Genomic DNA, 22,201 nt, shown 5'->3' with positions numbered 1-22,201 from the left:
AAGGATTTTATCATCAGTAAACTATTCAAATCCATGGAAAAAGCCTGTCTCATCCTTGTGATATAAGTGCTATCGGGGATTTGTATATCTGGCACTTGCGGGGTGGGGGTGATCAGTATGCAATCTTATTTGTCAAAGGGACCAGGCCTTTAAAATGAAGTTACCTTATTTGTGGTTTAATTTTATTTTATCCTCCATTTTCATTTGTGCGTGCATCTATGCTGTAAACTAACTACAGTAGAGCATTCTCTATGAAGGGGGGGGTTTAGATTAAAAATTAAATTTTAATCTAAATGTTTACATTTGATTTTAAATTATTTGTAACGTCATTATATTGTTAGAGAAAAAAAATAAATTTTAAAGTTTTAGATTAGAAGTATGTAAAGTTGCTCTATTAGAACTTCCCTGGGATTTCTAGAGGGCTTTCTGCGCTGTTGCTCCTGGCCTCTGGATCATCTTGTCCCCCCATGTGAGGTTGCCCCCCTACCCTCCTATTTTTTCAAAAGCACCCAAAGACGTGGCTTTGCCACTCAGTTTGGGGCCCCAATCAGTGCAGTGGAGGTGGTTGGTTTTAATGTTTGATTTTAACTTTTTATATTTTAGCTTAGATGTAACTGTAAGCTGCCCAGAGTTCCCTTATGGTAAGATGGGCAGCCAATAAATTTTATAACTAAATACATTTCCTGAAAAGGCTTTTATTGCCCACCTCATTCAGACCATGCAGGGGTAGGCAACCTTGGCTCTTTTATGACTCGTGGACTTCAACTCCCAGAATTCCTGAGCCAGCATGGCTGGCTCAGGAATTCTGGGAGTTGAAGTCCACGAGTCATAAAAGAGCCAAGGTTGCCTACCCGCGATTCAGAGGAATCTACTTAGACCCGGATAGGAAGGAGGGTGCTCCACATATTTATTTCCGTGTTCGGTTATCAGAAGTCTGCTTAGCTGAGAAAAACGGAAGTTTCTCACCAACGTCCCATCCGCTTGGCTACTTCTCAAGTCTTATATACACATAAGCGCCCATAGGGCGGAAACTTTACTGCTGGCTTTCGCTTTCCGCCACCCAGACGGCATCCAGACACAACTTTCCCGAGAAGCAAAAGCAAAGATCGTTTGAGCGGGAGACGCTGCTTTCGGCGCTTTCCTCTCAAACTCCGTTCTCCAAGAACCGGCTTATGGCTTACAGCCACTCGCGGCAGTAGATTAGCCGCCGCCGCCGCTTCTCGCTCCTGTTTTCTTGGGAGTTTCAGGGCGAAACCGCGATCGCTGTCATTCGCAGAGCGTCATTGTAAGTATGGCTGAGTCACTTATTTCAAATAACCCAAGGTAGGGCCCGGTTGTAACCAAGATATCGGGCGTGGTCCTGCTCCCTCCACTACTTTTCCCGAATTTCTGTATTTTTCCGGTTAGAATAATAATAATAATAATAATAATAATAATAATAATAATAATAATAATAATAATAATAATAATAATAATAATAATAATAATAATAATAATAATAATAATTAATAATAATAATAATAATAATACACAGGCTTGTGCATTCAGAAGTGACCGGCCCCCCCCACATCCCGCATCTGCTCCTAAAACGAACAAACATTGGGTGATAGCTTAAACAGGGACACCCCGAACTCTTGAAGCATGTCTTACTTAATGGACTCTTGGTCCTTAATAAGCAAGGGCGATTATTAGTATTGCAGCCATCGAATCATGTGGATTATTTTTTTTTTGAATTAAAGAACAGAATCACGTGTATTCGGAAATCTACCTTCCCTCCTCCGGGGTTTTTTAAGGCTTTGCTCCTAGCGATTGTGACACAAGACTTGCAGGCACGATTCGGGCTGAGAGAAAGCGGAAGAAGCGAGATATAAAATACAGTTTTGTGGTTTGCGAAAGCCGCTGAGAGCGGAGTCCGCCCCAATTGATCTCTCTTCCCCCCGCCCCCAACGCCTTTTCATAAACTTGACAGCTTCCCTTCTTGAGGGTTCCTTCACTCGGAGCACTAGTTCTCATAGTAGCTTCCGCTGCACAGCCTGCTTAACTTGGTTACTGAATTGGGCTATCTTCACAGTGTATACAGTACATAAACTCATAAAAGAGCTGGGTTGATATTGCCTTTGCTCCAAGTCTGTTTTTGTTTTTGTTGTTTTTTTTTAAAAAAAGCACTACCAGAATCTTCTGTAGTCTTGCTGTAAACCAATCTTCCTTCCCCCAATAAACATGACAATCCTAGGATATCTTGCAACACTGTATTGCACAATATTGTTTTGTTTCGTGGATTTGATTTAGATGCACAGACAAGCGTATATTTGAGATACGTATTGAACCATTGACTTTTTATACACACACACACACACACACACACACACACACACACAGACAGACAGACATACATACATACATACATACATACATACATACATACATACATATATATATATATATATATATATATATATATATATATATATATGCTTTCTGAGGTTTTCGCGGGTGTTTGTATGTAGATCTTTGGTCATTCGGGTTTTTTCCCCACCTAGAATTTGAGGTATCAGGGCAACGTTTCAACTATATATATATATATATATATATATATATATATATATATATATATATATATATACATATATATATATGTTTTCGTAGATTCTCGCGGGTGTCTGTATGTGTAGATCTAGAGTCTCGGGTTTCTTCCCGCGTTCCTTTCATCTTCAGAAAGTTGTGGCGACGTTTCGACGAAATCCCATCCGTCATCATCAGGCCAGAGTGTTCCTCCTGCTGCTTCCAGGAGCAATGCGTGGTCTGGCTGTTCCTTTCCTTCCAACTGCCGGTGGGGCTGTGTTCTGACTGGGTGGAGGCGTGGCTGCTTTCTGATTGGGTGGGGGGGTGTCCTCCGACTGGGTGGAGGCGTGGTTGTCTTCTGATTGAGTGGAGGCGTGGCTGTCTTCTGATTGGGTGGATGCGTGGTTGTCTTCTGATTGGTTGGAGGCGTGGCTGTCTTCTGACTGGGTGGGGTGTGTTCTGAATGGGTGGGGTTTTTTGTTGTGTTGTAATATCCTGAGTGTTGTGTGAAGAACGCACACACGAACCTGACTGACCCATACCAGAGATACATAGCAGGTCCTCGAACTCGGAGCCAAACCAAAGCTCTGGAGGCCACTACACAGCCCACTCCTCAGGACACCAAATCACAACACTCAGGATATTACAACACAACAAAAAACCCCACCCATTCAGAACACACCCCACCCAATCAGAAGACAGCCACGCCTCCAACCAATCAGAAGACAACCACGCATCCACCCAATCAGAAGACAGCCACGCCTCCACTCAATCAGAAGACAACCACGCCTCCACCCAGTCGGAGGACACCCCCCCCACCCAATCAGAAAGCAGCCATGCCTCCACCCAGTCAGAACACAGCCCCACCGGCAGTTGGAAGGAAAGGAACAGCCAGACCACGCATTGCTCCTGGAAGCAGCAGGAGGAACACTCCGGCCTGATGATGACGGATGGGATTTCGTCGAAACGTCGCCACAACTTTCTGAAGATGAAAGGAACGCGGGAAGAAACCCGAGACACTCACACTCTCTCTCTCTCTCTCTCTCTCTCTCTCTCTCTCTCTCTCTCTCTCTCTCTCTCTATATATATATATATATATATATATATATATATATATATATATATATATATATATATATATATATATATATATAAATTGCTAATAAAGAATTTTTGGGAGGCTGAGATGATCATTTCGAACTCTTTATGTTCTCATCAGTCAGTCATACCCTTTATCTGAGATTCGATATATTCGTATATGTAGGTCTTGGCGTATTCGGGTCTTTTCCCGTGTAGGATTGAGGGTGTCTTGGTGACGTTTCGACAAGGTCCCACTCATCTTCAGGCTGGTGTCTTTGGTTTCGTGCTTGTCACACACATATACACATACAACATACACACACAAACGTGTGTGTGTGTGTATTGCTTTTTTGTAAAAAAAAATGCCACACACATCATACAACCCGCCTTGCCTACCCTACAAGGTTTACCTTTGTAGTTGAAAAAACCCTTCAATTTTTAGTGTATTTAAAAGACTAGGATTTTGTTCAAGGTAAGTTAATGCTATTAATGTTACCGTGCATTGTGTGGCTTTAAATTACAAGAAGGCATTTTATTAATCTTTTGGGACATTTACCACTGGCATACCCATTTAGTTTAATGAGTGAAAATGTCAGCTTTCTATGTGGGATGAAATTGGCCCAATAAAATTTGGTTGCTTGTAAAAGATTGAATTATTTTTAAGAAGTTGTCAAACAAGGTGGAAAAATTTACATTTGGAGTTTAACATGGATATTGACTTGAAACAAATTTAAGTTGAAATTTTTGTCAGTGAACAGATTACTTTTAATTTACCTTTAAGTTAAACCCAATTTAATAAATAGATCTGATTAAACCTCATACTGTAGGTCTACCTTTATATCTGACCAATACATAATTAATATATTAATAATAATAATAATACCACCAAATCACAAGACATTGGCTTTATTCTTATTCTTCCCCTCTGCAGTTTGAACATAAAGTATAAAAGACTAAAAAGAGATTTTTGTAGATATCCCAGCCTTTGAACTACCCAAGGAACCGAAGCAGCAAAGTTTCGCTGTTGGACAAGCTTCCACGCCAGCCGACTTTCCTCTTGCTTCACCTCTTTTTAACCTCACCGGGGGGGGGAGGTTACCCTCTCATGAAAGATGGCCTCCATGTTTATGTGTCTCCCAGTTCCACCATCAGCTTCCATACCACATGGTGTAACCCAGCCAATCGGCACGCTCTGGCTGTGGTGCTCCGGCGCCTCGTGGCTCCTAGAGGAGGCAGAGAGTGCCGGAGGGGACCCTGCTCACACTGTACCACCATTTTCAATAACAAATGAGGATAGAAAGGGAAACAATAGGAAAGAATGCAACTCTGGAAACTCCATGAAAAAAGGTGCTGGAACTCTGTTCCGGTGCGTTCTATGACAAAAAAAGCCCTGTGCGCGCGCGTGCGCGCGCTCACACACACACACACACACACACACACAGAGAGAGAGAGAGAGAGAGAGAGAGAGAGAGTGGTGGGATTCAAATATGTGAACAACTGGTTCTCTGTGTGGATGCTGCTTCTGGAAGTCCGTTCTGGGCCTGGGTAACAAAAAATTAGCTACCGGTTCTGCCGAAGTGGTGCAAACTGGCTGAATCCCACCACTATATAAATGGGGGAAAACACGCACAAAAAAATGGGGGAAAACTTTGTTAAATGGACCAACAATTATTTTTCATTTGGATAAAATGAACCAGGAATTTATTTCACTATTTAGTCAGTGTTAGAACTTTTCATTCACTTACTAAATTGAAAAGATAAAACAGAGTTTTTCCACAATAAAAGTGGCAGAAAGGAGATGATTTATCTCCAGTGTCAGGCTCTAGAAAGATTTGAAATAAAAGTCCTTGTTTTAAATGGTCTCACTTAAAAGCTACCTTTTATTTTTATTTTTTTAGTTTTTTTCATACACGAGACAGTATGTGTTAAACAATACACAATTTTTTCCCATTGGTTGTGGATATCACCTGTACTCAATAACTGAGAATGAGTATTATTTGGTTTTCACACCTCCTGAGAGCAGAATCTTTATATTATTCATTAAAGCAGCCTATGCTTTCTTAGGTTTCTACATGAGCTGATTCTTTTTTCTTTCAAATTCATGCAGAAATCTAAAAAACATCTGTATGCTGCTTTAGTGATATCTTTTTTCCCCTTAAGTTCTGAAGCACTTTTTAAAAATCATTTTTAAGTGTTGTTTGTCCAAGTAATTAAATAAAAAAGATAATGCATAGAATAACACAGTTGAAATTTATGGAATTGAGATGTCTAGGTAAATCATAGTGTGCTTTTTAACTTGTATTTATTTCAGATTTTCTTGATTATAACCTTATTGTGGCAACACAACATGTGCTCTGGCCTGATGGAGAACTATGTGGCTGCCATGGTGTTGAGTGCAGCTGGAGATGCCCTAGGCTTTTGTAATGCAAAATGGGAATTCCAACGCAGTGGTGAAAAAATTCACAACGAAGTAGCCAAAATGGGTGGCGTGGACCATATTAACATAAAAGGTTGGAAGGTCAGCGATGACACCATTATGCACTTGGCTACTGCTGAAGCCTTGGCTGCTGCTGGCAAAAACCCAGAGTTATTCCATTTGTACAAACTCCTTGCAACAAACTACAGGGATTGTATGAGTGACATGGCTGGACGGGCTCCAGGTACGTTTTCAAAATGTTTCCATAGGAATGAATATGTATTTCTCATATGTCATGCTTTACCAGGTGTATTCTGCTTCACTGTTGGAAACACTCCATTTAACATCTTTGTTTATTGGCCTTTTTTGATTCCTGCTTTAAAGTAGGCCCTAATACTGCTGGTAAACCTACTTTTTGTGACCTCCAGAGCCATTTCTGGCTACAATTGCTGAAAATTATTGGATGCTTTAGTAGCCACAGTCCATACTCAGTTTATTTTTTTCTGGTCAGATCTTACAAGAGAGAGAATGCCATATGGTTCCAGATGGAATAAACATCCCCACTCTCTCAGGACACTGGATATGTTGATTGGGAATGATGGGACCTATCTGGAAAGTAGCAGTGTGTAGAATGTTGGCAGAGATGTAAGAAATAATGAAATTAACTGAAAACAAAATTGTAGGCTAAGGTGAGATCTATCCAAATATTTATTTACTTCATTACTCAATTATTCCTCCTAGTACAGTTAGCAACTTCTTTTCCCTGCATAATAACTCCTTTTCTTAATCAGGACACGGCATTCTCTTCAAGCACCTAGAGATGCATACCAACATCTGGTTCAAGTATATTGTGGCATTTTCTTTTCCCATCAAGTATACTGAAGATTCTTGAAAGCTTTGACTGGTCCAGAATGCAGTGGTTTGCAAAGTGATGGGAGTCTCTGGGTTTTCTCATGCAAAGCCTCTATTGGGATAATTGCACTTTATCAGTTCTCTTCCAGATGCAATTCCTGATGCGGTAATTCAAGCATGGCTTAGAATAACTAATGGGCCATCTTTTCTCAGGGTGAATGGAAAGAGGGTAGTTTCTGTGTTCATTTGACCACCATAGAAACAGATTTTATTAGCTGTGATTCCTCCTTCTCTGGAACAGCCTTCTTTCCAGGATCAGATTGTTTCCAACTGATTTTTCAGAAGGCAACTAAAAGCTGACTATTCTGGAGTGCCTTGGGACCAGATTTGTGATGAGGATTACTATATTACTGGTTAAATTCCCATTTATTTAAGGCTACAGTAATATATTTTGTTAACTGACAAATCATGGTTCAATCTGCCATTATTTAATTTCTACTGTATAGCCATCTATCTCAGCCAAGTGACTCTGGCTGAACAATACAAAATAAATATATACAGCCGAGAAAATTTTTAATAATTGCCAGTAAAGCCAAGATATGGCACCCTTAATACATTTAAGGGCCCAGGCACATAGCCAGGTTTTTAAAGCCTCATGAAAGGCTAATGGGGTCAGGATCATTCTAATCTCGGAAGGAAGGATGTTCCAAGGTGCAGGAGCTATGGCTGAGAAGGCATGGCTTCTGGTTCCTGAAAGTTGACATTTATTGGCTGGCAGAATATGCACCGTGCCCAACTAGACTGGAGTGGTAGAAACTATTGGGAAAAGACAGTCCCTTAGGTAACCCAGTCCCAAGCCATGTACGGCTTTATAGGTGACGGCCTGGACCATGAATTGTACCCTGAAACACATTGCTAGCTAATGTAGCTCACACAGTAGTGGTATTATATATGCCACGCTATTTATTACCTATGTAGCTGCATTCTCTATCAGTTGAAACTTTCAAATGGTCTTCAAGGACAGGTCAATGTAGAGTGCATTGCAGTAGTCCACACACAAAGAACATTACCCAAACTCAAGAACCCATAGTTTGGTTTCATGCAAGGTGTGAACCTAATATCCCAAAGGTGCTTTTTCAAGAAGCAACTGGACTTTCTTATTTTTCTTTGAAGACATTTCATTTCTCATTTAAGAAGCTTCTTGGATGAGAAGCGAAATATCTTCAAAGAAAAACAAGGAAGTCCAGTTGCCTCTTTAAAAAGCACCTTTAGGACAGCCATGATCTGGATGACTGAGAATCTCCCTAGAAATGTGAACCTAATACTTGCCTTTTGAATTTTACTGAGCAGGAATATTTATTTAAATTTATATATGCCTTTTATCCAAACAAATTTTAATCAGCTTATAAAACAGAATAAATAACCCTCTAAAAAGCAAGAGAAAATAAAGTCAGGAGAAATGGGAAGTGCAAAGAGAATCAAATGAATCAAATGCAATTAATCTGATGCATTTCTATGTTATTTAAATGTTTCTCTTCTATTCTGCTCATGTCTCATTAAAATACAGATCCCGGGGACTATTTGTGGAGGGATTCTGGAAACACCTAAAATCTATTAGCTCCAGGTTGTGCACCACAGCTATAGTGCTCAGATAGGAAGTATCTCTGAAAAATATAACTGAGGATGGGTTGTGTACAAAGTATGTATGCTGTACCAACATTCCCCTGAAAACTTCCAAATTGAGCTGAAATACAAAGGACAGTTTTAACTGACTTTTAGAAAAGTCCATGTCTATGGTTTGGGCTTCTTCCAGCTCCTGGTAGAGCAGCTTGCGGGCTTTCTGTTCTTGAGAAATTTATACATCTGTAAACTACCTTGTTTTACCAGCCTGAAACTCTGCACATCATAGGGATTTTCCCTTTCTGGAGTAGGCATAGGGAAATTCCTCCTATTGCCCTGACCTTTAGAAAAGCTTGCAAAGTAACCTTGCTTTGTAAATTCTTGGTAGTTAGGTAGAAACGCTTCTCCAGGATCAGATTACATTAATGAAGATAATTTATCTAAAGAAGTATTTTTTCAACTTAAATTGTTTTTTTAACTGTAGAAGACTACGTGTCATTAAATTAATTCATATTCTCCTTTACAAAAATGCATCTTATATACCTTTCAGCAATTAAAGGGTTATAGAACTGGCAGCGGTCACATAGAGATAGTGAATCTGATTGTCTGTTTAATGCAAGCAACTACATTAAAATGCTTCCAGCTGATGCCTGCCCAGACTTTATTCAGTTATGTGAAGCCTACCATCTCTGAGTAATTAGTTCCACTGTTAAACAGTTCTCTAATTTTTATGTGTTTCTGTAACTTACACCATTCTCTGTTCTGTTCTCTACGATGATGGGGAACAAGTCTTAAGTTTTCTTCTGTGCAAATCACATTGCCCTATGATTTTGAAAGCCAGATGTCCACTGTAGATCATTAAGCTCTAATCATAGGGTTGTAAGAGACCTTTGAACCTCTGGTCAAAGCAGGATCCTCAAAACAATCAGAGATGAACTTCAAACAACGGAGTACCTATGACTCCAAGGAGGCAGGCCATTCTATCATAATAGCTCTCTCTCTCTCCTTGCAATTAGAATATGTGTAATGATTCTCTGAATTTTCATTTAAGACATATTGCAGATGTTGCACAGCTTTGGGGAAAGTTCAGTAAAATAAATTCTTCTAGGTGAAATACATGCATACTTTGGTATAAATTTAAAGGGTTTCCATTCACTTACATCTTATATATTCTTTATTCTGTATGTAGTCAGAATTAGGTCCCACAACATTCAGTGTGACCTAATTCCATATAAGTGTACATCTAATTACATACTTAGATGGTTTATTATTTTAATTATCTGCTTCTTCAACCTACTTGCTTTACCAATATTGTTAAGGCTGTTCAGATTTATGAACAGCATTAAAAAATTTCAGTTTCACAGTGGTGAAACAGGCTTACATACAAGAGTGGATTTGTATTGAAATGGATTGCTAGTTTTGACCTCCTTTTTCCCAACAGTTTTCTGATAGTTTAGTAGTGCCATTATCACTAACTACTAATTTTGTAAACTAGCTTCCATATTCTGTTTTTCTTAAAATGTATCAGGAGTGCAACCCGCATCATCAGGCAACATTGGCCAGGTTGATTAAGGATGATGGGTCTTATAAGAAAACGTATTCAGAGATACTCAATGAAGGTTATTTTACATTGTGTAAGAAGACAGGCATAGCAAAAAGTTATTCAGGGAATATTTTTCTGATAATGGTATTTAGTCATTTGGATCTATGTTTTTGGAAAAGACTGGGCTAAATTCTATTTGCAGTGCTTATTGTTTTTGCTGCCTGCTTAATGAACATGTTCTGATACAATGTTCCATCTTTCATAGGTGATACCTGCATGCATTATGCTATGAATTTGGATCCAGATGACTCAGATAGCTGGATACCTAGTTTCTGTAAAAGAGGAGGAGGATGTGGAGCTGCTATGAGATCGATGTGCATTGGACTAAGATTTTGTCGTCCAGAAGACCTGGAAATATTAATTGCAGTCAGTGTTGAGAGTGGACGAATGACTCACCATCATCCTACTGGTTATCTTGGATCCCTTGCATCTGCTCTTTTTACTTCTTATGCTGTGAATCACAAACCACCACAGGAATGGGGAAGAGGGCTAATGGAGGTGATCCCTAAAGCAAAGGCCTATATCCAGAAGTCTGGCTGCTTTGTAAATAAAAATCTGGAGCATTGGTAAGTATGGGTATTTGGGTTGTTCATAGTTTGAAGGTCTTTAAGCATAACTGATATTTTTGTAACTATATAGTGCTGAGCAAGCATTAACTATATTCTGTCCAGAGAACGCACATAGATACTTTGCAACAAAAGAATAATCTATGAGTAGTATACACACCTTCCTTATTTGAGCTCTCAACTGGCGAACAGTCCCAGAACGGAGGGTAGAAGGTAACAGTAACAGAATTGGAAGGCACCTTGGAAGTTTTCTACTCTAACCCCCTGCTCAAGCAGGTAACCCTATACTATTTTAGACAAATGCTTGTCCAATCTCTTCTTAAAAACCTCCACAGTGTTGGAGCACTCATAGCTTCTGAAGGCAAGTTATTCCACTGATCAGTTGTTCTAAAAGGAAGATTTTAGCAGATTTTACTCCACTGCGGAGCGGTGCTCATCTCTATTTCAAGGCCATCGAGCCAGTGTTGTCTAAAGACATTTCTGTGGTCCTGTGGCCAGCATGATGTCACAGAGTCCTGTTACCTATTTATCTACTATCGTTTGCATACTTTCAAACTGCTATGTTGGCAGGAGCTGGAGCGAGGATGGGTGCTGACCCAGTCACATGGTGCTCGGGTCTTGAATCTGGGCTTGCCAGCTTTCCAGACGACAAGCCTAGTGTCTTAACCACGGAGCCACCATGCCACGTTTTAACTAAGTAAATTTCTCCTTAGTTCTAGATTGCTTCTCTCCTTGATTAGTTTCCAGCCATTGCTTCTTCTGCTTTCAGGTGCTTTGGAGAATAGGTTGACCCCCCCTCTTCTTTGTGGCAGCCCCCTAAATATTGGAACACTGCTATCACGTCAGCCCTATTCCTTCTTTTCATTAAAGTAGACATTCCCAATTGCTGCAAGTGTTCAAATTATTTGATAGTTTATGCTTCAAGCATTCTAATTATATTGGGTCAGTTTTTATATTTTGTACATCTAAGGCAACATCTTCTATTGAAAGTTTTATTGTCATGTTGGACTTCAACTTTCCTCCATAATCTTCCAGCTATTAAGTAGGGAGGGGTGGAGTGGTTAGATTTTTTTAAATGAAATTCATTCATTTACATAAATCTAGGATATCAATAGAAACTTTGCATTTCTATTTTGCAGGAACTACTTTGAAAGCCAGTGGAAGAAATACCTGGAAATCAGAGGCATCTCAGATGGGAACTCTCCTCCTTCCTTCCCTAAAGTATTTGGTGTGAAAGAGAGAGATGAATTCTACACTTCCTTGAGTTTCTCAGGGTGGGGAGGTAGTAGTGGCCACGATGCGCCCATGATTGCCTATGATGCTATCCTGGGTTCTGAGAATTGGACTGAGTTGGCTCTGCGGGGTTTCTTTCATGGTGGGGACAGTGACTCCACTGCGGCAATTGCAGCCTGCTGGTGGGGAGCAATGTATGGCTTCAAAGGGGTTAGTGAAAAAAACTATAAAAACATTGAATACAGAGACCGCCTCGAAAAAGTAGCTAAGGAACTCTATCATCTCAGTTTGACTACCTAAAAGTCCTACTGCTAGAGATGAAGTAACTGTTAAAATCCAGCAAAACAAAATATTTACCTTATCAACTATAACTATGAATAGTGAATACGTATAGCGATTTAAATTATGCAGTTAACTACTACTGAAAAATCTTACCACCATCTGTCCCTAAAATGTTAAAAAATTAAGAATTTATTTGAGTATAATATAAAATTTATCTGGAAGGGGGAGAGGAGAAGATACATTACATTTTATTTGTAAAAATCGGTTGGGACCTCTAATCTTCTGTGTTTTGTATTTAGAAATGCAGCAGGAGGATCTGAAACAAGGGAAACTTTTTGATACGTGCATTAGGCTTTCTAGGGAGTGTGTAAGCAGATAAACATTGTCTCTGCTCGTGTTTTACTTTTTGGATTGTAGTTTTGGATTACCAGAAACAGCCATTACTCCTCTAGCTGCAACTGGGCTGTTCTCATCCATTGTTTCAAAATGCTGTCATAAATATAAGCAATTCAAGTCCTGCCTTAGCCATGAAAGCCAGCTGGGTGACTAGTCACTGTCTCTCAGCCCAACTAACCTTACAGGGTGGTTGTTGGGAAAATAGGAGGAAGGTGTGCTGAATTTAGTGGCTGCCTTATTTGTATATAATGTATGTATATAAAAGTAATAAAAGGTAGGCTATACGTACAAACCTACATACTATGTGGATTTTTGACTAACAACTTTGCAGGCAGTGACCTACACCTTGGCCTTAGGAATTGCGATATAAAGTTTTGCTTAGCATCTTGCAAACTTTGTTCATTCAGTCCAATAGTTTTGAAATAGGCCCATTTATTTGTATCCTGCCTTTATTATTTTTAGAAATAACTTAAGGCGGTGAACATATCTAATATTCCCTCCTCCTATTTTTCCCCAAACCTAGTGAAGTGAGTTGGTTTGAGGAAGAATGACTGGCCTATAAGGTCACCTGTGAGCATGGTCAAACTGGGATTTGTACTCATGGTTTCTAGCCTGGGTATCTTAACCACTAGAACAAACTGGCTCTGAGACTGAAAAAGTCTACGCACTGAAGGATGATCTAAGAGAATAAAAAGGATGATCTAAGAGAATAAAAAACGATAAACAATTGCTAAGCATTGAGATATTTTCCATAACTCCAATCATATACTGCAACATTAGCTTAGTTCCCCATTCCTCCCTCAGCACTGTTGAGTCTTTATAGAAAAGCAGGTCTCTCTTTGCCATGATAGCTAAGCCCCAGTGAAGTTATATTTTCATAGTCTTAGGTTTCAGAATGAAAGGAGAACAGACCAGTGAAAACCGTTCTTCTGCACAACTGAGTCGTCGTAGGCATTTGTTCAATGCTTGTGATGTGTGCCCATGGCAGTGATGCCAAGCCATGGTAAGAGCCAGAATGCTGTGGCTTGCTACAGTTGAACACCAACTTGACATAAGCAGCACATTGATAGCTGAATTGTATTAATAAAAAAGTTTTGTTAACAGTTCAAAACCATTAACACAGGACATTAAATCACAATTTTAACAGAGTTTTACTACAGCTTGCATGTGTGTTGTATAAAACATTTAGTGCAACATGGTACAAAGTTCTTTTAATAATAATAATAATAATAAAAAACACATTTTCTCACATCATGCAAAGGTAGCTTGTTCCTTTTTCTCTGGGTAGAGAAAAGTGGTCCAAAAAGCGCTGTGAAAGCTTTTTGCAGGCGGTGTCCATTTTTTTAAAAAAAAGAAAGCCCATTCTAATTGGTAATCAGTTTGGCAGCACAATGGACAAGTCATTTGCAAGTGATCCTTGGTGCTGCTTGTGGGACAATTCTTCCACTATTTAGAGACTTTATGACATCCATATGCTTTCCCAAGAGTCCACAGTCCACAGATGGGAGAGCTAGCCACTGGATGTCGCTGTGGGATAACTTTCCATAAGCAGGCGTGCAGAGGAGGATCGCTGGTAGGGAAGCATTGATACTACTAGGTCAGTTTAACACATTTCCAATGCAAAGATAAGGAGCGATGTTGTTTAGGGCAGATATTGTACCACTGCCTCCTTTCCTTTTCAAGACCTTAACTCAGTTACGGCTCCTGCCCTCCAGCAGAATATGTACAAGACGCTTTACATTAACCGTACAGAGAAGCTAGGAATTTGTGTGCTGTGTAGGTGTCTCATTTTCTTTTTAAATCCCCTCTCTTCTGAACAGACAGTATAGGCAGGCAGACTAAAACTATTTTCCCCCCCAAATTGCACATTATATAAGATTAAGGTTTTGCAGAGGCAGATTTGGTTCTGGGAACTTTCTGGGTGCTTTATTAGAATGTTACAAGGATGGGAGAAGCTTCAAAACCTCAGAGATTAGATCAATAATGTTTCCCCCCCCCCGAGCACCTGCCTCAACCTCAGGTCCTTTAGATGTGTTTTATTACAAATCTGTTATTTCTAGCCAGCATAACCAAAGGCCCTGCTGGCTGGGAATTATGCAAAGTGTAGTCTCCACCCATCTCAGAGACACCAGGTTGAGAAAGACTGCTCTAATATTAGGAGAGCGGGCACGTCTTTCTCTTGACATAAGGAAAACCTTTGCACTGGTGTTAAAGCACCATTCCTCAAGCTTGTTATTCCCACAACTTGCTTTCATAAGGACGAATTAGCCTAACTATTACGTTTTCGCTCTTCAGGAAGGAAAAACCTGCTGTATTGCTATCTTCTTACCACTGATCACCACCTTCAGGTCAAGGCAGCAGAACATGCTGGCATATGTCGCTGACACTCATGAATCACACAGATTCACTTGTTTCATTGAAAATTAGCAACCAACTGTGCCAGGAAGACTTTTAGGAAGACAGTAAACACACTTTTTTTTTGTAAAGTTTTAAAATTTCCCTGTCTCTGCAGCTAGAATCAGGGCAGAAGAGATCTGGTCCATCACGTATAACATAACATTTTCCTGGGCAGCTCACGGAAAGAGCTCTTGACTTGAAGTAGGAATTCCACCTGAACTGAACCAAGGTCTCTTCGTGCTGTGCCTTTCATAGAAAGAACAACAGTTCTTAGCCCAGCATACTTTCACTTATTGTGGCTTATGCAAGGCTGGTGGAATGAAGATGAAGGGTAGTAAAAATAAAGCTGAAATAACAAAGCAGCATATACATATATGGGAGGGAAGGAAGAACATTCATGCCCCTTTCTTGCCTGGTGTAAACTTCTTTGTGTAGACAGCGCATGTGTTTCTTACAACTTTTCTAAGAAGCAGAAGTCGGTCACTATGTCAGCCCTTTCTCTGCTCTGTTTCAACAGTCCACAGTTGTTAATAGTGCCAGGCCACACAAGGAGGCAGTTACTTCTGCACTGCTTCCTAAACTTTGGTCAAGGTTAGGATCTGATTTTTTCTGCTGCAGTCTCTAAGTGTGATAGTGGAGGATATCTAAACCAGAGCCTTTTTGGTCATTAGAATTAGACGGGCAATTGTACCTGGGGAAGTCAAAGTTTTCCTTTGATGGACTGTAATTTCTTTTTGAAGCTAAAAACAAAGCTACTCTCCCTCCCCCATACGCATTTTCAGTCCTCAAGTAATAAGAAACATCCAGACCGATATGGCAGAAACAATGCCACTTAATATGCAGAATGGAGTGATCCTAGGTTCATTTCTCAAAAGCAATATGAAGTTTTTCTGGTCCACTCCAGCTGCTGAAACAAGCCCGTTTGATAAAACAAGCTTACTCAAAATAAAGTGCCCCACTTTGGCACAACCAGAGCCCAACTTAATCAATACATTCTGGAGTCTGTCTCTGCATAATACAAGAATACATATTTGAGCAACAGAATTACAGCCCAGAAGACAAATGATGACACTGGATGAAAAGGAAACAGTATGAAAATTCATTATATACAGTGAACAAATGGACATTCCATCCCCCTTCGCAATTGGCTGGTTCTTCATAGGCATTCTGGGGTGTTCAGGTTCCTCTCGCCCCCAAAGGTGACAGAACAGTGTAGCAGAGGTAAGCTGGTATCCAAAAGTTCAGATGGTGAATAAAAATTCAACAAAATAGACCTCCTTTGGGTTTCAGATGCAGCTTTACCTCACTCTCTCTTAGGACTCTGCCATTTAATCTATAGTTCCTGGATGAATGCTGAGAACAGGAGGCTCCAGACACGTGGGGGAATAGTTTAGGTGTGGCTCTTTGATCCATAACAAGGGGACCCCGTTCTTTCCTTCGGAATTCTTGCTGGAATTTCGGCTTTTGAATCGCACCAGCAGAATGGTGATGATGAGAATGCCAAAAATGGGAAAGGGATAAAAAAATACGAAGTAGAACAGAGAGTCATTGGTGCAGATAACAGATTGCAGAGAGGATCCTAAAAAGGAGTGATAAAGGATAGTAATGAACTTTCAGATCAATACATTTCTTTTTTTCTGTATATACCAAACATTTGTGTCTATGACTCTGTGTGTGTGTGTGTGTGTGTGCGTGCGTGCGTGCATGCGCACCCGCATCTTGTTTGTTAAGTCAGTCTTGATTCCTGGTACCTACATGGGCAAACTCCAGTTTTAATATCCACACTATTTTCTTGGCAACATCTTCAAAAGAAAGCTATTATTGTCTTCCTAGCATGAGAGACCACAACTGGTCCAAAATCATCCAACTGGCTTCTATGCCAAAGGCAGGATTAGAACTGGAATCTTCCTGCACCTAATCCAGAACCTTCACTAAAGATCAAACCACCTCTTGTAAACAATTATTAAGAAGCAACATACCAAGTGAGGCTAAAATCAGTCCTGTGTGAGTAGAGCTCTTTTAACCAAAAGGCTTTGTTTACTGTAATTTTCAAATTTGGCTACTATATTCCTCAATCACTAAAAAATAGTATAAATGACCATATGTACAGGTCATAGACTGGTAATCAAAGGGAAATTAATTTTTAGATCTTTGCTTCCTTTTGCTCTCATAGCTATAATCTTTCAAAAGAACAGCACTGTCTTTGAGAAAGAACCATACCTGTAATTTTAAGAAAATAAAATATGAGACTGTGGGGAATAAAGATAGTATAGTGAACTAGGACCTGAGAGATCCAGATTCTGTTACAATTAGATCTCTTAGGTTTTGGATTCCTTCAGAAATTCCTCTTGGCCTCAGAAAAACTTCCTTCTGTTTCAAATCCAATAATAGCAAACGTGAATGAAAAAGAATCCAACCTCGTATCTGTCTTATCTAATCTGATCTGTATATTTTTAATGTCTTCTTTGGTTTGTTTTAATTCTGTTATTAATAATTCAAACTTTTTATCAGATTTTTTATTCATCTCTTGCTGGATGTCATATAATGTAGAAAACTTTTTCTCAAATACTTCCATAAGAAGCTTGGCACTGGGTTCATCTGACATCTTTACTTCTCTCATAGGGGGGCAATTCTTCTCTTACAGCCAGTTGCTGGCAGCAGAAAAGCAAACAAGAATACATAGTTCTTTTTTCAAGGTCAGAGGAAAAATTCGAAGCGCAAAAAGCAGCTGGCAAGGATAATAATGTTGATATGCAAGTGCAGAGAAAATTTTTTTCTAAACATTTAGTATGGAAAGCTGAGAGTTGTATACAAAACGCAATAAAAATACAATGGAAGGTAAAAAAAATATTTTCAAACTGATAATATGTAGTCTTTTGGTAAAAGTTCTATATATGATTAGATCTATTAAATTATTCTCTCGGTAGCCTAAGAAGACTTGTTGCCATTTGTTTGTTTCATAAGGAGAGATAAGCTATTTCCACCCATACCCCCGGTACTATTAAATCAATTAACAGTCCACGAGGAGGGAGTATCAAAAGTCCAGCACACAACCAGCAACTAACATGCAGAAAGAGAAGAAAAAAAGAAAATGCATTGCAAAAAAAAAGTGGGGTTAAAATGCTTTTGGCATCCGTACAGTCCTGCATCTTAGGTTGCATAGCTCTGTGTTACAACGGGGAAGGTTCTAAGTTAGGAAACCCTAATTTGCGTGACATTTGATGCAGAAAAGTAGCTATTCCATAGGGTTGCTAGAAACATGTCATGCCAGAGATTCTTCTGCATGCTAATTTTCTTCAGTTTGTTTCAGAGAGAAAACCTAAAACGCATTTAGATTACCCAGAGTGATTAACTTGTACGTTGCTCCTACATTACACTCAGCATAACTTGTAACTTCCACTGATATTTTTAGGCTATATTATTTGGTTATTTTTTTTACTTGCAATACTCAGCATGGCATACATCAATTGCAATCAACACTGAAACAATGGGCAGTTCCTACTGGGTTGGAAATAACTGTGATATTCACTCATCATTTTCATTAACTAATATTCTGAAAACACTTTATTTAATATAAAGGTAAAGGTAAAGGTTCCCCCGCACATGCGTGCTAGTCGTTTCCGACTCTAGGGGCCGGTGCTCATCTCCGTTTCAAAGCCGAAGAGCCAGCGTTTGTCCGAGGACGTCTCCGTGGCCATGTGGCCGGCATGACTAGACGCCAAAGGCGCACGGAACGCTGTTACCTTCCCACCATAGTGGTCCCTATTTCTCTAGTTGCATTTTTACGTGCTTTCGAACTGCTAGGTTGGCAGAAGCTGGGATGAGTAACAGGCGCTCACTCTGTTACGCGGCACTCGGGATTCGACCCGCCAAACTGCCGACCTTCTGATCGACAAGCTCAGCATCCTAACCCACTGAGCCACCGCGTCCTTTATTTAATATAGACCCCCTCAAAATATTCTCGGGTTACATTCTCACTGAATTTTTACAAGCCCCACTCCTGTCCATTAAATACCATAATTACCTTACCTGTATCTTGCACATAAACAGTTATAAGACCAGAATCTTCTTCTGTAAGTTTGTACCAGACTCCCTTGGGGTCAGGTAGCCACTCTTCCACATGGCACGAGTAATTGCCAGCATCAGAAGTAGCTGCCTGCAACACAGTCAGTCGATAAAACATGGCTGAAAGTCTTTGAAAATGTAGCCTCCCTTCCCAAGGGCTGGCCTCTCGGCTGAAGACGAAATCCTGGCCTACTCTTAACAAGGCCTCTTTATCTTCTTCATTCTTGTGACCAGTTTGTCCACTTCTGACTTTATTTTTCATGATGAACCATGTCACAGCAAAACGGGAATCCTGACTGGTAGCTGACAAAATGTTGCAATCCAAATGGAAATGGTCCTGTTCTGGCACTGTCAGGTTGGCTACTGTTGCATCCACTTGCAGTGAGGCATCTGAAAATATTGAAAATATACAAAGGCCAATTAGTTTCTCTAATTGTACAGAACATGTGCTAATGCTGAAAATCAAAATTTGGAATTTCTTGATTGAACGGGCCCTCCCTTCAGAATACAGTTTCCTGAAATGAGACATAGAATTACCATATTTTTCTGTCTATAAGACGCACCCTTCTATAAGACGCTCTGGCATGCGAGTTTCTCCGTGCCGATTAGCTGTTCGGCAAATCACCGAACAACTGAGCTGGCAAATCCAGAAGTTCAGCCAGCTGACGATCTTGCCCCCTCCCGTTAGTGGCTTGACACCTGCACCAGGCGGCATGGCAACCCACACAGGTATGCCCTGGGCTGCAAAGGTTACCATTATTTTTCCGTGTATAAGACACTGCACTTGTATAAGATGCACCTGATTTTTGAACTGGGTGTTTGCAGGAAAAAATAGCGTCTTATACACGGAAAAATACAGTAGGTTTGCCTGCAAGGACTTGTTCCTCTTCTTGGCATAGAAACCAGAAGATCAAACGATGCATGGTAAAGAACAAGCTGCAGAGATTGCTAAGAAACCAAGTGCTGGAGAATAGAATATGCCCATGGGGCAAATATGACAAAGAATAACATATTCAGGCTTTTTAAAAATGTCCTGACTGGAATAAGATTACTCAAAGACTGCAATGGAAGATATTCATGCCTCCTTGGATAACCTCTGCAGACCAAGGATTATCATTATGGAATGGTTATGTGGAACAGAACACTCTTTCGTACAACCTATTTGAAGGGATTGGTTTATTTATATTTCTAACATTCATCGAGGGAGAATATAAGTAGAGGCAAAGAATTCCACAAATACTCTTTCACAAATTCTCTTTTTCACCCGTATCTAATTATATATGATGAAGCCATAAAGAGAAACAATTATGTCACATAAAATAAAATTTTAGAGCTAGAATGACCAGCAAATGGTGATAATCTACCACAGAAGAATGAAAATGGTTTTTGGTATTATTGATTTCAAGAGAAAAGGTAAAAAAAAATGAGAATGCAGTTTGGAATTTCAAGCTGATGCTTATCCATTCTCAGGATGCTTATTAAAGAACAAACATGTTAGTTATTGAAATATTGGGAAGAAGGGAACACTTACAGAACTAAATGAATAGGACTAAGTTCAAGAAGACCATCTAAATTCTGCTAGTGAGTTTAAAAACTTGTGGAAATTTTTAAATCCTAAAATAATGACACCCCACTTTACATATAACTCAGGAGAAGTCATAAGGTTTCTGTTTTAGAGCACTTTCCTTCATCTCTATGGATGTTGCTAACAGGCCATCTGAAAACATTTTCCCCAAAAAGAAAATCCAAAAGCTTAACTAATGTGGTGTGCAGCATCACAATGATTATAGCCTGGAGGCATTTTTCCTCTAGAAAAATGAACAGTTAAAAAAAATCTTTAGCAAGGATGTCAAATATTTTCACATTCTCTCAAGAGCTGGCTAGTTTTTCCAGAGTGCAGATCCTCATCAACAAGAACTGTAGCCCTTTTCTTATTAGGTCTGCTGATGTTTGGAAACTATGTTACAAATATTTCATAGGCATAAATCTTGAGGAATCACAGAAGGTATGTAAGGTTTGATAAAAGCAAATACACTGATTTGAGTGGTATATTCCACAGACAAAATTTCACTTCCATTTTTATGTAAACCATAAGCATTGAAATATGAAGTATTAATTTAGGGTGCAAATGTTATTCATTTCTTATGTGTTAAATTTGCTTTTGTGCGTTCATTTTGTTTAATATAAAATGATTCCATCACAGAAAATAGTGCCAGCAGTTCACAATTAACCTTTCTACTTGAAAACAATTATTTAATTTTGGGGGCTGCATTTCCTCCTTGCTTTATACTCAAGACTAACATCTTTTAATAATTAGTCAGGTTCAAATCCATAAACAAGGAAAGAACAATTTCATATGCATTTTTTAAATGGAAAAGACTGTTGCAACTTTACCTGAAGTGCATTTAAATGTAATAATACTGGACTACATTATTTTTCAAAATATGTTTCACACCCTTTTAGTAAACCTCAAGGGTCAGGAGTAGGATATGGCAACTACCATGGATGTTCTTGCAGTATCTGTCAGCAGTTCCTTAAAGGTCATGACAGCTGTCCGAGTTAAGGCAACATTAAACTGGTTGTGACACACAGCCTTTCCTGTTTCATATCTTTAAGTATGAGGATAGAAAATTCGGACAAAAAGTTTAAAATTTTGAAAATAATATTTTTCTTTGGTCTTCTCTTGTTACGGTTTCATTTTCTTTCCCTCGGTAGGAAGGCTGAAGACAAATCCCAAGCATGATGGATTCACTCTTTGCATTCAACAATGTTATCTTCAGTGTTTTCATTATTCTTTCATTGCACTATTCTTTAGAGCAAAAAGGTCCCCAACCTTTCCATCTTGGTGGTCCAGCAGGGGAGGAGAGGGGATGGTTTTGCTTGAAGCTTTCCCCTCTTCTAAAGAGGACAAATGCATAAAAGTGTAATAGTTTTTGGAGTTTTTCTTCACATTATGTTGTGAAGCTTGGTAGGCAGGAGGGAACAAGTGAGGACCCTAAGTCTAGATTCACTGCACAACCATAAAAGGGGCAGAATCAGACCTTCCTGAATTCCTTGGAGCTTTATCTAATTGTTTCCAAGAGAAAACTGATGGACTGGAAAGACTCCTTTATTATCGGTAGAACATAA

General features: G+C 39.5%; 2 protein-coding genes across 3 annotated transcripts in view; one reads left to right on the top strand and one right to left on the bottom strand.

Moving 5' to 3' along the window:
• Positions 1-990: 990 nt before the first annotated feature.
• Positions 991-12,906, top strand: ADPRH (ADP-ribosylarginine hydrolase). Of its 2 annotated transcripts, XM_083361905.1 has the most exons (4): positions 991-1,285; positions 5,954-6,302; positions 10,339-10,699; positions 11,839-12,906. In XM_083361905.1, the coding sequence occupies exons 2-4, from the start codon at positions 5,990-5,992 to the stop codon at positions 12,230-12,232; spliced, it is 1,068 nt and encodes a 355-aa protein (XP_083218031.1). In that variant the 5' UTR covers positions 991-1,285; positions 5,954-5,989; the 3' UTR covers positions 12,233-12,906. The 2 variants fall into 2 exon arrangements, with proteins under 2 accessions (XP_083218031.1, XP_083218032.1); XM_083361906.1 differs by lacking the exons at positions 991-1,285; positions 5,954-6,302 and adding an exon at positions 9,394-9,500.
• Positions 12,907-13,052: 146 nt separating this feature from the next.
• IGSF3 (immunoglobulin superfamily member 3) overlaps positions 13,053-22,201 on the bottom strand; it is a 110,101-nt gene continuing 100,952 nt past the window's right edge. The window contains exons 10-11 of the mRNA XM_083361901.1: positions 19,037-19,462; positions 13,053-16,586 (exon numbers count right to left, since the gene is read on the bottom strand). Of these exons, the coding sequence (XP_083218027.1) occupies positions 16,336-16,586; positions 19,037-19,462 (677 nt within the window). The 3' untranslated portion in view covers positions 13,053-16,335. The remainder of the gene's footprint in view (positions 16,587-19,036; positions 19,463-22,201) is intronic.

The sequence above is a fragment of the Vipera ursinii genome (genome assembly GCF_947247035.1).
Source record: "Vipera ursinii genome assembly, chromosome: 4".
Lineage (NCBI taxonomy): Eukaryota > Metazoa > Chordata > Lepidosauria > Squamata > Viperidae > Vipera > Vipera ursinii.
Note: the sequence above shows the minus strand (reverse complement) of the source record. Positions and strands in the feature narration are given on the sequence as shown.

Excerpts from the sequence above, each read along its gene's own strand:
- ADPRH (XM_083361905.1), top strand. The coding sequence starts at position 5,990 with ATGTGCTCTGGCCTGATGGAGAACTATGTGGCTGCCATGGTGTTGAGT. Across the intron at positions 6,303-10,338 it reads CATGGCTGGACGGGCTCCAG|GTGATACCTGCATGCATTAT; the intron begins GTACGTTTTCAA and ends CATCTTTCATAG. Across the intron at positions 10,700-11,838 it reads AATAAAAATCTGGAGCATTG|GAACTACTTTGAAAGCCAGT; the intron begins GTAAGTATGGGT and ends TCTATTTTGCAG.